Source organism: Schistocerca cancellata, chromosome 4 (genome assembly GCF_023864275.1).
Source record: "Schistocerca cancellata isolate TAMUIC-IGC-003103 chromosome 4, iqSchCanc2.1, whole genome shotgun sequence".
Taxonomy (NCBI): Eukaryota; Metazoa; Arthropoda; class Insecta; order Orthoptera; family Acrididae; genus Schistocerca; species Schistocerca cancellata.
Window position 1 is genome coordinate 382,445,563 of NC_064629.1, and position 18,980 is coordinate 382,464,542.

At 38.7% G+C, this 18,980-nt stretch overlaps 1 protein-coding gene across 1 annotated transcript in view; it reads left to right on the forward strand.

The window, feature by feature from the left end:
* The window catches only part of LOC126184817 (nipped-B-like protein), a 123,025-nt gene that overhangs the window by 58,658 nt on the left and 45,387 nt on the right, over positions 1-18,980 (forward strand). The window contains exons 17-21 of the mRNA XM_049927395.1: positions 1,899-2,144; positions 4,174-4,300; positions 4,381-4,550; positions 11,502-11,777; positions 13,985-14,219. Coding sequence (XP_049783352.1) covers positions 1,899-2,144; positions 4,174-4,300; positions 4,381-4,550; positions 11,502-11,777; positions 13,985-14,219 — 1,054 coding nt within the window. The remainder of the gene's footprint in view (positions 1-1,898; positions 2,145-4,173; positions 4,301-4,380; positions 4,551-11,501; positions 11,778-13,984; positions 14,220-18,980) is intronic.

The following is an 18,980-nucleotide window of genomic DNA, read 5'->3' on the forward strand; positions in this document are numbered from 1 at the left end:
TCGGGTTTCCTGCTTATCGCAAGTGGCAGCCTTAACCGATTTGGCTATCCATGTACACTCCCTGTACTGACCCAAACTTCTTTATGTTGCACTGTCTATATCCTTATTTTGTAGTCCTCTATATTAATTACCAAATGTTAGCAACATTACTTGGTATTACAAGCCTAGATGTCCATACAATGATATCAACCTTATTCTTGATTCCTCATTGTCTCATTCTCTGTACTGCAGGAATCAAAGTAATGTTGTGAGCATCAGGTGATGAATTAAGTGGACTAAAATATAAGGTTGTAGACAGTGTGATGTATGGATGTTTGGGTTGATCCAGGAAGTATTCTCGGACAGCCAAATTGGTTAGAGTGACCACTGATGATAAGCAGGAAATCTGGGTTCAAGCTCCATTCTGAACAAATTTTCATGTGTCACTATTGGGTAGTAGATCTATACCCCCACTCGCACATTCCTCTCCCAAATTAAGTTCAACAACACAAGTAGATGTTAGATGTTCATACATAAATTGCATGTAGTGTCTGCATTGACCATGTAATGTTTTATGCTTGTCCTGGAAAGTGATCTGTCGACAAGTAGGTTTGTATCTTCTTGATGCAGACCTAAAAATTATAGTTCTCTGATATGACTAAGGAGAAATGGTCTAATGGAAATCAGAAAATATGAAGTTAGTGGTTTATAAAATTATCATTCCGAGATGAGGACTGTCCTCTGGAAAATTTATATGTACATTCAGGAAAAACAGAATTTTTTTTTCCCAAGGTCTGCCACTGCATATTTAACTTAAACCTAGGTAACCAGCTGTGTTGTTTGTCATTCATTCTTGTCCTTTGTAGGGACCCAGACTTCTCGATACATCTAAAGAGAAGACAACAGAAATAGTGTAGGAGTCCTTACCAGTCTTAAATGTTATGTGCTTGTAATTATCATAATGTAGTACAAAAGTTTCAGACATTTCAGAGTTAACAGGTAACAGGGTAGAATGAGTGATAGCCAAATGTAGCATTACTATTTAGTATTTTGCTTTTTGTGTCACATAAAGGGAAAAAAAAGATACTGAGTAACGAAAATGAAATGGCTGATGTAAGGAGTATGTGGAAAGGTGACAGGGTAAACATGACAGGATTGACAGATCACTCAAAGTTACATCTTGAGAGAGATACACACTGTGAACAAGTGAAACAGAAGATGAACAAGTGAAATAGAAGATGAACATGTTTCAGATGCAGTGAAATTATCAACACTATAGGGGAAGTAAAGTCAATGGCTAGTCACATAATAGTTTCACAATAATTGTAAAGGAAAGAAGCACAAATGCAAACAAGGATGAAAGAAAGAGACTGGTGCTAATAAGGCAGAAGGATATGGCATGAAAGGGGCCAAAGAGGAGCTGATTAATAAGGGATAGTGAGGTGTAGGTATAAATAGCTCAGGTCAACAGCATGATTAAAACCTTCAATATGTTCCAGAGCTGATTACCATATTTTTACTTCTGATGAGCAGGTATTGAATTAAAGGTGCAAATGATATTAATGGTGAAATAATAATTGAAAGAGTTTGTGAATTGTAATGCATATTGGAGTACTACTTGCTTTTGCTACAGCCTATCTGTAGGTATGTTGTATTGCCATTGCCCTACTAAGAGTTCCGGGTGTGGAATACTACATGGTCACATTATAGTACTACATAAAACTGCAGTTGCTAATTTGTTTACTTCATTTCTGTTCAAAGGCAGTTCATTCTACATCCTGCTTTGTTTTGAGATGAAAGGCGTGGACCTTTGCTCCAAATGGATACAATCCTTTGTGTAATTGTTTTGTTAAATTTAAAACTGTATCTCAAATTTACCATCAGACATTGAGCTCAATGTTTTATTTTTTTCCATACAGATTTTGTGTGTTCTCACAGAGAGTTCAATAGCAATTCGAACTAAAGCAATGAAGTGTCTCACAATGGTTGTAGAGGCTGATCCAGCAGTTCTGGCTAGAATGGATATGCAGTGTGGGGTTAGCCATTCCTTCCTTGACCATTCCACATCTGTTAGAGAAGCTGCTGTAGATCTAGTTGGAAAATTTGTTTTGAGTCGGCCTGACCTTATTGACAAATATTATGACATGCTTTCAGCAAGGATATTGGTAAGTACAAATTTGTGTGTTTGTGATAATGGTCTTATCTGTTTTTTATGATTATCTTTTTTATGTGGCCCTTTGAGTGAAACACCTTGTGTCTGGCATTTTCTTTTCAGTTACTGAAATACTAACATTTTTATTTTCATGGAGGTCGTAATCTTGATGCTTATAGAGAGCATGGTTAAGGCTTTACTATTGAAATATACTGTATTTATCTAATTAGAAAACAAGATATTTTTCTGAAATTCATTATTGAAAAATACAGGGTCATCTTACATTCACAGATTAAACTATTGCTGCTGAGGTTAAAATTTTTACATTGTTTAATAAAGTACAAATGGGTTGAGTTAGATTCATAGATCAAGCTTTGTCAACTGAGGTCACATGCAGATTTATTTTGAAGAAATATGAAGGGCAGGCTTTTCAAATGATATTCATATTTGAAGAGGCTCAAGATTTTCCAGTATGCTGAAGCGCTCAATACAGTATCGACATTGCTAGAAAAGTTACATGACATTTGACTCACAAGACGCTAGTGCAAGGGATACGTGAATAACTATGAACTACCCACTACAACAGAATATTGCTCTCCTTAAAAGTTCACAAGTCTGTGGAACATGGGAGGGAATAGTAGTAAATTCTATCTTCTTAAAAACTCTTGGTTTATTTGAATGGGTGTGCTATAAAAGTTATAATGCATGTATAGAAACCATGTACAAACATGAACGCTGCTTTATAAGGAAAGGTGGCATTCAAAAGCAGAAATTTTGTCCTTCAAAAAACATTACTTGATTGCAAATGGAGAACAATATTTTATTTCTTTATGAATGGCTGTACTGATCTTCTAAGTGGTTTCCAAATGAGAAATTTGGTTGATGCTTCTCTGTTAGAATACCGGGTAAAAACGTACAAGCTTTTAATCAGCCTTAGAATATGACAGTGATATTCAGATGATACAAGTATGAAAATTAATTGAGAGTGAAATGTCTGATAAGCAAACTAAATTTCTTTAAACTGATTGTAATTGTTGTCATGAGACTAAATTACAGCAGCAAGATCCATTGTGGCGATAGTACAAACAGATGTCAGTAGACCGCAGGGTGAGTGAAAGTTTGAATATTGGACTGAATCATCGATCTTTTATTTATGTATTAGTAGTTGTTGTTACATATGACTTCCATCCTCGAAAATATTACAATCCGTGTTTCACAATTGCTCAAGCACAGCCCTATGGAGGAGTTGGGAGGGGGAACACCTTATATCATCTCGCCTGAGAACTAGATGAGTGTGGAGAGGAAGCACTGAGCATGCAGCAAATTGCATCATGTTGCCAACTGTGGGAATCTGTACTGTGTTCTTAAGGCTTTTTAGTTAGATCTACCATGTTTAAACTGCAGTTTGCCTGCATTCATTTGTATTCAGAATTGAAGTAACTTTAAAATTGGACAAATACTGAACAACAGTATTTATTTGTGCAGGAGATGGTAAAAGTCTAGATAGGGGCCAGTGGCATACTTAAACATTTTGTGCTGCAATGTTGTCGACACTTCCTGTTACATGTGACAGGAACAAAAGGGGCAGACGATATGTTCCGAAGCAAGAGACTCTCACATCGGTCGAGAAGCAAAATCCGATACATACTCAGATAAAAACAGCTGTGTTCTCAGGTCCCACGGTAATGACAAGCTCAGAAATTGCAGCATAACTGGAAGAAATGGCCAAATATTTGTGACAATAAAGATATAAATTTCACAGCTGTACCACAGATATCAGGATTAGTAAGCAAAAAAATGTAGACGAGAAAACAGTTCACAAATTAGTATAAACTATTTCTTTTCATTAATTTTATTTCTCCTTTTCTTATTTCTTATCAAAATGTAGACAGTCAATAAATGGCATCTTATATTATCGTATACTTGGGTAAATATGGTAGCTTCACTGCTAGACAGTTCTGTTATGTAGAAATTGTTTGCTAATGGAAAAAACCTGCTGAAGACACTGTGTATAATTAATAGTCCTACTTTTCCTGTTCTAGGACACTGGAGTAAGTGTGAGAAAGCGAGTCATAAAAATTCTTAAAGATATTTGTATGGAGTGTCCAGATTTTCCAAAGATACCAGAAATCTGTGTTAAAATGATACGTAGGGTAAATGATGAAGAGGGTAAGTAGCTGCAAAATGATGAAGCTCTCTGTTACAAATGATGGATATGAAATTGTTTCTAATGGTTTTCATGGTTGCAGGTATTAGAAAGCTTGTTATGGAAGTGTTCCAAAACATGTGGTTCACACCAGTTCGTGAGCGACCTTCATTAGATACTACAGCACTTTTGAGGAAAGTGATGAATATTACTGATGTTGTTGCTGCTTCACGAGATATGGGTCTGGAGTGGTTTGAACAACTTTTACTTAGTGTAAGTAACATTTTTCCTCCTACTTATTTTTTACATTTTCATATGTAAAGAGAATAATTATCTTGTTTTTGAAACTTAATCTTGGGAAATTATTCAGATGTCAGTTAACTTTATGGATTTTGTACCAAGATCACTAGTGATGCACAATGGTACAGACACCACTCCAGAGTGAAAGAATCATTCTTTAGATCCTTAATGATAGAAAATATAAGTCTTCAAATGAAACAGTACAAAACATTGTTACAACCAGACCAGTTAAAATTTGCACAAGTCACTTTGTGATAATGTAGTGAGGCATCTAAGGACATGAATGGAGTGCCCAGCATGACCCTAAAAATTTCAAAGCTGTGCCCTCAGCAGGCAAGGTGATGCTCACCATCCTTTTTGATGTCCGAGGTTCAATACTGATTGAATTCCTCAAGCACAGAAAAACCATTAAGTGATGTGTGCTGTGTGTATGCCGGTCTATCAAGAACGAATGGCCTGAACTGCTCACTGAGGGAGTGATTCTGCTCCAGGATAACATTCGTACAAATGTCTCTAAGGTCACACAAAGTGTAATAGCCAAGTTCAAATGGGAGCAACTTGAGCATTTGCATACAACCTAGACATAGAAATAAATTCTTTGAACAGGGTATTGTTCAGCTCATGAAAAAGAGGGAGCATTGTGCTCAGGCCTCTGGTGATTATTGCGATTACTTTGAATAAAGACATCAGTTATACCCACAGTGTTGTTTTGTGCCTTCTCTTTGAACACACTTTGTATATAACAATGCTTATGCATTTGAATGAAAATAGTTGTGTATGGACATGTGCTCCAAATTTGTATATTATTGTTTCATAAATTATTTTATATTAGACACAAAGAATGTTATAGGAAGCAACAGTACCATTGTATTGTTACAGGGTGTTTCAAAAATGACCGGTATATTTGAAACGGCAATAAAAACTAAACGAGCAGCGATAGAAATACACCGTTTGTTGCAATATGCTTGGGACAACAGTACATTTTCAGAAAGACAAACTTTTGAAATTACGGTAGTTACAATTTTCAACAACAGATGGCGCTGCGGTCTGGGAAACTCTATAGTACGATATTTTCCACATATCCACCATGCGTAGCAATAATATGGTGTAGTCTCTGAATGAAATTACCCGAAACCTTTGACAACGTGTCTGGCGGAATGGCTTCACGTGCAGATGAGATGTACTGCTTCAGCTGTTCAATTGTTTCTGGATTCTGGCGGTACACCTGGTCTTTCAAGTGTCCCCACAGAAAGAAGTCACAGGGGTTCATGTCTGGCGAATAGGGAGGCCAATCCACGCCGCCTCCTGTATGTTTCGGATAGCCCAAAGCAATCACACGATCATCGAAATATTCATTCAGGAAATTAAAGACGTCGGCCGTGCGATGTGGCCGGGCACCATCTTGCATAAACCACGAGGTGTTCGCAGTGTTGTCTAAGGCAGTTTGTACCGCCACAAATTCACGAAGAATGTCAAGATAGCGTGATGCAGTAATCGTTTTGGATCTGGAAAATGGGCCAATGATTCCTTTGGAAAAAATGGCGGCCCAGACCAGTACTTTTTGAGGATGCAGGGACGATGGGACTGCAACATGGGGCTTTTCAGTTCCCCATATATGCCAGTTCTGTTTATTGACGAAGCCGTCCAGGTAAAAATAAGCTTCGTCAGTAAACCAAATGCTGCCCACATGCATATCGCCGTCATCAATCCTGTGCACTAAATCGTTAGCGAATGTCTCTCGTGCAGCAATGGTAGCGGCGCTGAGGGTTTGCCGCGTTTGAATTTTGTATGGATAGAGGTGTAAACTCTGGCGCATGAGACGATACGTGGACGTTGGCGTCATTTGGACCGCAGCTGCAACACGGCGAACGGAAACCCGAGGCCGCTGTTGGATCACCTGCTGCACTAGCTGCACATTGCCCTCTGTGGTTGCCGTACGCGGTCGCCCTACCTTTCCAGCACGTTCATCCGTCACGTTCCCAGTCCGTTGAAATTTTTCAAACAGATCCTTTATTGTATCGCTTTTCGGTCCTTTGGTTACATTAAACCTCCGTTGAAAACTTCGTCTTGTTGCAACAACACTGTGTTCTAGGCGGTGGAATTCCAACACCAGAAAAATCCTCTGTTCTAAGAAATAAACCATGTTGTCTACAGCACACTTGCACGTTGTGAACAGCACACGCTTACAGCAGAAAGACGACGTACAGAATGGCGCACCCACAGACTGCGTTGTCTTCTATATCTTTCACATCACTTGCAGCGCCATCTGTTGTTGAAAATTGTAACTACTGTAATTTCGAAAGTTTGTCTGCCTGAAAATGTACTGTTGTCCCAAGCACAAACGGTGTATTTCTATCGCTGCTCGTTTAGTTTTTATTGCCGTTTCAAATATACCGGTCATTTTTGAAACACCCTGTAGATGCCCCAAGTTGAAGAGGCACTTTTTTGGTGCTCCATTATTTTCACTGTTTTTAATGAGATAAACTGGTGCTACATGGTTGGAATGGGAAGAAACCTTTACATGTGCTACAGTGCTAAGTACTTTCTGCCACGCACTTCACAGTGGTGTGCAAGCTTTGTCTGTAGAGATCTTAATTTCGGTATGTAGACACTGCAAAAATTGTTATTTGTACTGAACCTTACATTAAGACCTGTAATTTTTGCAGTAGAAGTTAGCACTTGGTTGTGGGCATTTATAGTTAGCATCACATTGTTGAATTAGTAAACATGATAGTCCCACTAATAATAGTTTTACCTAAAGAAAGTTTGTTTCTTTGTACTGTGTTACTTCTTGTGCAGCATTGTTGGTTAGTGGGTTCACATTTGTTATTTTATGTTGCAAGATTTGGTGTGGTACCATCTTGTGACCTTACATAAACAAGAAGAATCTTGGGGCTTCTCTTCTAATATGCTGGACCTTTATTTGAATTTCTGTCATTGCTGTTCAGTTGCTACACTTTTGCTACACTTTTGCCACTACAATAATATAGTGATTGGTAACAGTAAGAATTTGGTTTCGAAGCTTTATAAATACTACTCACACTAAGTTTTCAGTTTTAAATTCATTGGAAAGTATCTCAAATAAACATGCGATATGTTTGCATATGAAAATGTGAATAAGGTGGTGATATCCAAGAGGTAAGGTAAGAGTAAAGCTCTGCCTTCTCGCCGTAGGTGTGCCAGTCGATACAGGAAGTAAGGGAAGGGTAAGTTCCACCTTCTGCTCCTAGGTGGGCCAATCGGGCCTGACCCACCACTGTGACATCCTCTGCCAATGGCAAAATTTGCAGTATGGAGGGATAAATGGTCAGCAGACTGCTTTCCCGGTCATTATTGCGTTCATTGCTTTTGGACCTGCCACTAATCGGTCGTGTAGCATCTCAGTTGGCCTCATGAGGCTGAGTGTGCCCCCTATCAGTCCACTCACCACAGAAAAATTGGGAATTGAATCCAGGTCCCCTGCATGGCGGTAGGACAGTTGGTCGCTCTGAGAACTCGACTATAAAGTCGAATAATATACAGGAGAACATTACCAGAAATCACATGATAGAATTGGTGGCAAATTTAAAATTGGTTACATTTATGAGACCTGGTGTCTTTCATGCAATAATCACATGAAAATCTAAAACATTTTCTCTCACATTGTGGACATTATTCCAGAAACAACTTGCCATGGATTATATTATACACTACACTTTACATATTCCTCACAACATTGACAGGGAATGGAGATGTCTGTCAGTGAAATTTATAACCTACAGACTTTATCTTCATCTGGTCACCTTTTTTCTCATTTACATCATGTTTCTTCAAAGTAGATTACTTAATGTCTTTATGAGTGAAACAACAGGCAGTGACCATCGCATCGGTTGAACACCTCGTGTGTGTGTGTGTGTGTGTGTGTGTGTGTGTGTGTGTGTGTGTGTGTGTGTGTGTGTGTTTTCTGCTTTGGAGGAGGACCTTTTTGTCCAGAACTTAAAAGTTTAGTAGTCTTTTCATTGTGTGTGTCTGCAGCTCAACATTACTTTCTCAGTTTAATGTACTGTATCATTATATATCAGTCCCCACTACAGTTGGTGGAAACTACTGTAGTGGCAGCAGATTTTGTGCATGAGATAGACAACCGGAATGTGCTTCTTCCAGATTGAGCTCGTGAACAGACATTTCAAATGTACATAAATGAAAAATAATTAATTATAATATTTAAGTACATATTGATGTTAAGTGGCTTGCCAGTTGTTTCTTAGTTACAGGTGGCTCTGGGGTGACTGTTAATTGTTTTTGTTGATGTCAAGACTCCGAGTAATATTTTAAAAGTAATTGATCCACAGAATGTATTGAGTGTTAAACATTTTGTAACTAAATATTATATTTTGAGCATTGATTTCTGTGTTGTTGTTTCTTCAGTCTGAAGACTGGTGCGTGATACAGCCTCCATGCTAGCCTGTCCCGTGCAAACCTCTTCATCTCTGTGTAATTACTGCAACCCGCATCCATTTTAATTGGTTCAGAGAGAAAATGGTTTCCTGCTAAATGAAACTAAAACTCAGCAGATAATCTTCACTCTAAGAGACAAGCCAGTGTCTGGGTCAGATATTTCTGTTAAATTCCTGGGAGTTTATTTTGACAAAAAGTTAGCGTGGGTCAACATGTAAACTATATTAGTAGTAAGCTATCTAGAATAATTTATTTATTAAGACAACTCAAACTGTGTACCTGAAACATACATCAGATCATCTTATTTTGCATTTTTCCATAGTATAATATCCTGTGGCATTATCTTGTGGGGTAACTGTAGTCATGTATATGACATCCTATTATTGCAGAAGAAAGCCATTAGGATAATTACAAATTCTTCACATAAGGCTCACTGCAAACCCTTATTTACTAAACAAAAAATTATGACATTAATAAACATCTATATATACAATGTCTTAATCTTTACGAAGAAGAACCTACAAGATGTAAAACAGAGAGAAAATGTACATTGTTACAACACAAGAAGCATCAAACACATATACAAGCATTACCACAGATTATCAAAATCAATAAATAGCTATGAAGTCACAGTGCACAAACTATTCAATAAGATGCCACATGCTATACAGGATCTTCCTGAACATACATTCAAAGAAAGACTGCATGAATGGTTTATTACCCACCCGTTATATGATATTAATGAATTCTTCAACTGTGAATGCAGTAATCCAACAGATGACCCACTGTACATTTATTGTAATATAAGCTAAAATATTTCAGTAATCAATACCGTATCACACTTATTATAAATTGTATCTTCATTTGACGTTGTCAATTGCTGTAATGGCCTAAAGACAATAAAATCTTTATTATTTTTATTTATTATTACTATTCATTTGGGTTTCCATGGGACCTATGGTAGTAATTGGACCCCATGCCAGCTGCAGATTACATGAAAATTGTTGCAGACCACCTGCATCCCTTCATGCTTGATGTCTTCCTCGACAGTGATGACATGTTCCAGCATGATAACTCTCATTGTCACAGAGGCCAGAAATGTGCTAAGGTGGATTTGAGGATCATGATAGTGAACTCACATTGATGTCTTTGTCAGAAAATTCACCAGAACTGAGCCCAGTGGAATACCTTAGGGACAAAATTGGGTACCAGGTCTGAGCTTACAAACCAGTGGCCCTTAATTACCAGGAGTTGTATGACATGTCTGTAGACACCTGGTGCCACATACTTCTGGGAGCCTATGGAGGACTTGTCTGATCCATACAATGCAGAATAACTGCTGTATTGTGTCCCAAAGGTGGAGTGCATGCTATTGAGCAAGTGGTGCCATACAATGCAGAATAACTGCTGTATTGTGTCCCAAAGGTGGAGTGCAAGCTATTGAGCAGGTGGTGGTGGTGGTGGTGGTGGTGGTGGTGGTGGATAGCAGGGTAGGTGTGGAAAAGATGTCATCTGTCGGAGTGTGCAGGCATGTGGGAGAGACAGGATGGGGGCCTGCAAGTTTTGCCTATGGGAGCATGTAGGAATATGGCAGGGACAGGATGGTGGGCAGTAGTGTTGCCTATGGGAGTGTGCAAGGACATGGGGGGGGGGGGGGGGGGGGACAGGATGATGGACTGCAGTGTTCCTGTGGGAGTGTGGAGTGACATGGCATGGGCAGGATAGTGGGCTGTAGTGTTGCCTCTGGAAGTGTGCAGGGATGTGGCAGGGGCAGGACCGTAGGCTGTTCTGTGCAATGTTGGGGCTGTACTGGAGGGGGGAGAAGCAGAGAAGGGAAAAGGACATGAAGGTGCACTGGGGAGGGGGCTGAGAGGCAGGTGGCACCAGGGTTTAGTGAAGACTGAGGACAAGTGGGTTTTAGGACTGACAGAAGTTGTAAGGAGAGTTCCCACTTGTAAAGTTCAGATATGTGGGTGTTAATTGGAAGTATCTAGCTAGCATGGGCTGTTTAAATTGAGCACACCATGTCAAGTGGCACGCTCAGCAGCTGGATGGTCCAGCTGTTTTCTGGCCACTATTTAGCAGTGATCATTTGTGTGGACAGACTGTTTGTTCATGATCACACCCAAATAGTGCCACACAGCGTTTGTAATAAAATTGGTAGACCACATGACTGCTTTCACAGGTGTCCCTGCCTTTGCTGGGGTAGGGGTTCATGTATGACAATGCAGTGTACTACTGAAGGTAGTTGCTGTGCAAACATTCTGTGAATGAAACTTCAGTTATTACACATAGTCATTTCCAGATGTCTGTTCACCTTTTGATACGTATGGGGAACTATTACCATATCTGAAAGAAGTCAAAAGTGTGAGTCCGAACCCAAATAACCCATTCATTTTCCTTGTGGTAAAAATAGTAAGTGTTTAGATTCATAAACTATTTTGTTTAAAAATACATTATTATTTATAGGGTTTTTATTTGTTGCAGCTTTTTAAGCCAAAGGAGGACAAAGATGACTCGACAAAGCCTCATTCAGAACCTCCAAAGGCTTTGCTGACTGCCTGTAAACAGATTGTAGATTGTCTAATTGAAAATGTGTTAAGACTTGAAGAGACAAGTTTTGCTCCTGACAATGAAGGTCGTGGTTCATCTCAGCGGCTTGTTGCTTGCCTCACTACACTATACCTCTTTGCAAAAATACGCCCACAGCTTTTGATAGATCATGCAACAACATTGCAGCCTTATCTCAGCGTTAAGTGCCAGGTAAGAATAATGTGTGTGAAAATTTGGTTATTTATTAGAAGCTGCTTTTTGTGTGTGAACAGTAGTAAATACATTATCTAATAAATTTAGATACTGCCTTGGGTAAACAAAAATGACCATTTAACATACATTCAGAAAGTAGTACCAGTAGTGTATAGTACTGTGTTGTCATTTTATTAGAAGTACAAAATTAAATTTGATTACTTCACCACATAAACCTGACTATGTGAAGATGACTTTGTCTTATAGATTTCCTTGTGTTAATAAGCCTTGGCATTTATCCTACATGCATTGCCAACGGCTGTGCATTTGGTATTCTGTCAGTGGTCTGTATTTTCAGTGCTAAGTGCAGCATCTAAATTATCATAATCTATTCCAGACTGGGTATTTCTACCTAGACTGTCTTATGTCCTTTGCAACACTGTGAAGTACATCTCTCTGTGGTGTGGGTTATTTGTGATGAGAGCTTCGGTAATTATCTAAGTGAGAAGTAGGGAGAGGCCGAAACATTTTTACAGTATTTCATTTTATAGATTAAAACAGCATCTCTCCCCTTCTGCGCTGCAAAACGGCCTCTGACTGTTGCTTTAAAATTTGGATGATGCAGTAGGTCTTTTGCAAGCTAATGCTTGAAATTTTTGCCTGATAAATTGCACACTGAATTCATGTTGTGCTGTTTTTAGACTTGTGGTATGCTGCAGTTATTCACAAGAAAATAAAACTCACTATAACTTGGGCACAGTGCACATGTGAAAAGAAACTTGCCAGTGATGGTAATGAGACACTTTTCATGTGTGTAGTTCCTCTATTCATTCATGAAACTCTCACTAGATTGTGACACTTCATGCTACCATACTCTAGTGCTCTCCAGCAATACATTTACAGCCTTATTCCTACAGCAGATAGAATTGCCAGTGACAGGGGGAAAAACATATCTAAAACACTAGCCAGACATTAGTAATAATGTCAAAGAATGGCACATGAAAGCGTAATAGAGATAAACTGAGATGGGGATTCGATAACAGTTTCAGTTACTCTGTTCATTCCCTTTTGATGTACACAGTGGAAGATGGAATGGATCCCTTAGTCTCTGCTAGTTGAGCCTTCTGGAAGCCCGTAAGAGCTGTACTTTGTAGAAGACACACCCCCAAGTTTCATTGCTTAGGGCTAATGGTCATTTCAGGGCACAGCCTGAAGGCTATCTATGACCTGTTCAAAAAAAACTTCAGTCAATATCAAGAGTTCCAAAAACATTGACTTTCACTATTCATGTGTGAAATATTTTAAATGCTTCAGATAATTGAAATTCTGTAACACATTGCTGAGAAATAAATATATTGTAATATGTCTCACAGGGTGGCTCTTGTTTCAGAGCCTTTATCTATGAACCACACCTGAACTGAACTAATATGCATTAGGTAACCTTAGCTATTGAATCAAATAATCTTGCTTTACTCACCTGAAAATATGAAATAAACTGCTTGCTGAATAAATTTGTTTAGATACAAATTTTTAAACAGTCGGCCACAATGTTACATTACCTAAGATTGTACCAGTCGTTGGTTGCTCATTCTTGCTGTTGTGATCCAGTAAACACAGAACAATTTTGTTAAATGTGTTAAGTCAAAATTTGAGACTTCTAGGCAAATCTGAAATAATTTATCAAATGAGGCCATAAGTTTATTCTTACTCATTCAGACACACAGTGTGGATATATATTTCTATTGGCTTATGACTGAAGAAAATCATTTTAAGTTGCTCATTTTCATTATGCATTTAAAATTTATAACCAGCTAAGATGACCTTTTTTGAATTATTCATATTTCTTATCTTTCTGATTAAGAGAGAAACTCTGTTGCCAGATAAATTTTCTCTTTGTCATATCGCATAAGATTATCTACTTGCAGAACCTTCCACATTTGAATTATATACAGTATAAAATTGCCTTCTGTCGTATCATTGTAAGATGTATTCTTTTTTCTGCCCATTAATCTGTATCTTTTGAAAGGCCAATTGTCTCTTTTTCTGTTTGTTTTCTGAGTACATGATAATATCATTTGAATTTTATAAAAGACGTAGCATAAATGTTTATCATATGCTGTTATTTGGTATTACCATCATGTAATTGAAGAATATATATATTTTTTTAAATAAATTGATTAATTGTTCAATAATTGTCTGTGTATATGGACATTTTTCATTTCCAGACACAGGGAGACTATCAGATAATAAGCAGTGTGGCTCGCACATTAGAGTTAGTGGTTCCACTTATAGAACATCCGAGTGAAACATTCCTTGCTCAGCTGGAAGAAGATTCTGTAAAGCTTATACTTCAACATGACCGTGCTGTTGTTCAATCATGCTTGTCATGTTTAGGTTCTGTTGTAAATAATGTCACCAGGAATTTCAAACTGATTCGTGACTGCTTCAATAAATATTATGGTAAGTGAATTAAATATTTACTGTAACATTTTGAAAGCCTTCTTTTTGTATGTTGTTGTGACTTTGTTTTCAAAAAGTTCTTACTTCATTCAAGTAATGAATGCGTGCTGTAGTGTATGTCACAATTTTGAGATTATTCGTATGCATGAGTTCTAGTTCTCATAAAAACTCAGATTTTTGTTAGATTAAAAAACCTAACAGGTATTTTTGAGTTCAATTAAATGATAATCGAGTGAACAGTTGTTTCCACCAACTCTGTACTTTTACGAGTCACATCACTATTGGATTTATGTGATATTCACTTCCTCTGACCTGAGAACTGTTTCATTAACCCAGTTATAGGACATGTACAATTAAATGTTCATCCTAATTTTTATTCATTTGTTTTGCATGTACAAAGATGAAAGACGATAAATACCAGAAAAAATCTGAGAACCAACATGAGATTAAAGTGGGGATCTTGGAGTTTTTAGTCTGGCATGTAGCCATCAAACCACATTATAATACGAACATTTATCATTTATGTGGTGACCGAAATGTGCTATATTTGTAATAAATAGATGTGCATACAATGGAAAACAGTTGCAATTAAAAGCATACTCCTGTGCAGTCCACCTCAGAGACGCAAGAATAAAGAGGATAAGAAACCTACAAGGGGAGGTTAAAAAGCTACCGGATCATCCAACACTCAAGTTGTCTGATAAGTCTGTAGAGTATATGTCCTCGATGAAATGAGCCAAGATACCTGCTGAAAGAAATGGATCAGTCTCTGCTTGAGCTTTCAAATGCTGTACAGTAACAGTCTTAGGTGTAACATTACAAATGCAATTTGCCACGTAGCTAATGCATCCATTTTACAATCTTCAGGTCAGCTACCAAGACAACCAATTCCCAGATGGAATGAGGAATGCCACTTACCAACTCAGAACAGTTGTACACTTATGCACAATTGTAAATGCTGACTGATCCCAGAGAAAACTCGAATAACTCTTACGAAGAGCAAGAAGAGACCATGGCAGGTGTTCTTGGGCTTGTTAACTATCTACTTAAACGAAAGATCTGAAACAATCAAAAGGATTTGAAACTTCCTGGGAGATTAAAACTGTATGTCATACCAGGACTCAAACCTGGGACCTTTGCCTTTTGCAGACCCAACTGAGTTATCCAAGCACAACTCACGACCCACCCTCACAGTTTTACTTCCACCAGTACCTCAAGTTTGGAAGACAGGAGTTTAGGTACTGGCAGAAATAAAGCTGTAAGGGTGGGTTGTGAGTCTTGCGTGGTTAACTGAGTCAGTAGAACACTTGCACACAAAAGGCAAAGGTCCCAGATTTGAGTCCTGGTCCACTCCAGACATTTTTAATCTGCCAGGAAGTCTCAAATCGGCACCCACTGCAATTATGTCTCCAAACGACTAGAGACATTGCTTGGACAATGGCAAAGCATTTTGCTAAGGCTAAGGCTAAGGCTAAGGTGGGAATTTAAGGAAATGGGACCTGGATAAACTGAAAGAACCAGAGGTTGTACAGAGTTTCAAGGAGAGCGTAAGGGAACAATTGACAGGAATGGTGGAAAGAAATACAGAAGACGAATGGGTAGCTCTGAGGGATGAAGTAGTGAAGGCGGCAGAGGATAAAGTAGGTAAAAAGACGAGGGCTAATAGAAATCCTTGGGTAACAGAAGAAATATTGAATTTAATTGATGAAAGGAGAAAATATAAAAATGCAGTAAATGAAGCAGGCAAAAAGGAATACAAACGTCTCAAAAATGAGATCGACAGGAAGTGCAAAATGGCTAAGCAGGCATGGCTAGAGGGCAAATGTAAGGATGTAGAAGCTTATTTCACTAGGGGTAAGATAGATACAGCCTACAGGAAAATTAAAGAGACCTTTGGAGAAGAGAGAGCCACTTGTATGAATATCAAGAGCTCAGATGGAAACCCAGCTCTAAGCAAAGAGGGGAAAGCAGAAAGGTGGAAGGAGTATATAGAGGGTCTATACAAGGGCGATGCACTTGAGGACAATATTATGGAAATGGAAGAGAATGTAGATGAATATGAAATGGGAGATACGATACTGCGTGAAGAGTTTGACAGAGCACTGAAAGACCTGAGTCGAAACAAGGCCCCCGGAGTAGACAACATTCCATTAGAACTACTGACGGCCTTGGGAGAGCCAGTCCTGACAAAACCCTACCATCTGGTGAGCAAGGCGAAATACCCTCAGACTTCAAGAAGAATATAATAATTCCAGTCCCAAAGAAAGCAGGTGTTGACAGATGTGAAAATTACTGAACTATCAGTTTAATAAGTCACAGCTGCAAAATACTAACGCGAATTCTTTACAGATGAATGGAAAAATTGGTAGAAGCCGACCTCGGGGAAGATCAGTTTGGATTCCGTAGAAATGTTGGAACACGTGAGGCAACACTGACCTTACGACTTATCTTCGAAGGAAGATTAAGGAAAGGCAAACCTACGTTTCTAGCATTTGTAAACTTAGAGAAAGCTTTTGACAATGTTGACTGGAATACTCTCTTTCAAATTCTAAAGGTGGCAGGGGTAAAATACAGGGAGCAAAAGGCTATTTACAATTTGTACAGAAACCAGATGGCAGTCACAAGAGTCGAGGGGCATGAAAGGGAAGCAGTGGTTGGGAAGGGAGTGAGACAGGGTTGTAGCCTCTCCCCGATATTATTCAATCTGTATATTGAGCAGGCAGTAAAGGAAACAAAAGAAAAATTTGGAGTAGGTATTAAAATCCAGGAAGAAGAAATAAAAACTTTGAGGTTCGTCGATGACATTGTAATTCTGTCAGAGACAGCAAAGGACTTGGAAGAGCAGTTGAACGGAATGGACAGTGTCTTGAAAGGAGGATATAAGATGAACATCAACAAAAGCAAAACGAGGATAATGGAATGTAGTCGAATTAAGTCGGGTGATGCTGAGGGAATTAGATTAGGAAATGAGACACTTAAAGTAGTAAAGGAGTTTTGCTATTTGGGGAGCAAAATAACTGATGATGGTCGAACTAGAGAGGATATAAAATGTAGACTGGCAATGGCAAGGAAAGTGTTTCTGAAGAAGAGAAATTTGTTAACATCGAGTATAGATTTAAGTGTCAGGAAGTCGTTTCTGAAAGTATTTGTATGGAGTGTAGCTATGTATGGAAGCGAAACATGGACGATAAATAGTTTAGACAAGAAGAGAATAGAAGCTTTTGAAATGTGGTGCTACAGAAGAATGTTGAAGATTAGGTGGGTAGATCATGTAACTAATGAGGAGGTGTTGAATAGGATTGGGGAGAAGAGAAGTTTGTGGCACAACTTGACTAGAAGAAGGGATCGGTTGGTAGGACATGTCCTGAGGCATCAAGGGATTACAAATTTAGCATTGGAGGGCAGTGTGGAGGGTAAAAATCATAGAGGGAGACCAAGAGATGAATACACTAAGCAGATTCAGAAGGATGTAGGTTGCAGTAGGTACTGGGATATGAAGGAGCTTGCACAGGATAGATTAGCATGGAGAGCTGCATCAAACCAGTCTCAGGACTGAAGACCACAACAACTGCCACCACAAATGTTGATGTGGCATCCTGTTTGCTCTTTGGAATTTTGAGACCCTACAATGCTAAGATATGTAACTGCTTCTTCATGTAGGAGCTGCATTCTGCCACATATGAGACACCATTACTGCATCCAGTCGTGACTAAATAAATTGCAGCATGTTAAAGCACCTTTGAGACAAAAAACTAGAACTTTTTAGGACAGTATGACAGACAGGACAATTTTTCAACTCGTGGATGGAGGCTAGTTTGGTCTCTAATCTTCTCAAATCAGGAAAAGTGTGTAAACAGCAGAAGTGTTGCATTCACTAGCTCAACCATTGACTGACTGGTCCTGTGTTAGCAACCAGGAAGCTCCTAACCCACTTTGAAATTGGCCCCCAGGACTGTTACCAACTTGACCCTACTGGAGGCATCTAGGTCTTTCTTACGCAGATAGCATTTTATTGGAACTTTTTTTTCCCCCTCACATAAAAGTGCATATGAAACTACTTGTTGTTCCAGTATGCTGGGACATCTCCATTGTTGGGACTTCTGTCGTCATCTGCCTGTATTCACACAGTCTTTTCTATCACAGTGGTTGTTCATATACCAAGTTGGTGAAGTTCCATGTGATGGATTTGAGCTGACAAATAACATTCCTCGAAGAAGGAATTTAATTGTAACAATCTTTGCCATTAATAGTTAAAAGTAAGAAATTCAGAACTGTAATATTAGTTTGTGGGTGGCTTTGCAATATTTAATTAATCCTCGAATTGGGCAACAATGACTTGCCAGTAGGAAGAGAGGGAGGAGTGGGACAAAGGCTTTCGCTTTAGAGCATAGATGCAAATGTGTGACACAATTCTAAATTTTGAACATACTGTATGATGAGATTCTGAGCTTTAAATATGATTCACAAGTGCTGTAGCAACCACACTTGATGGACCTAAAGAAAAGATTCTTGACTGAACATGTTTAACTGCTTATGCCACAACTCGTGTGAAGCCAACTGGGCATGTTGTATAAAGCTTTTGTGTAATCTTAGCTAGATAGGGATGTGCAGGATAGGGCTCAGCAAGACCTATTTATCTGAAGACAATAGATGCAATCTATTATTAAAGGATTTGGTTGGCCACCAGTGCGTACAAAAGCTTCTCAATACCCAACCTCAACACCAAGGCTGGGTAGCCACCACTTGACATGTGACAGCAGC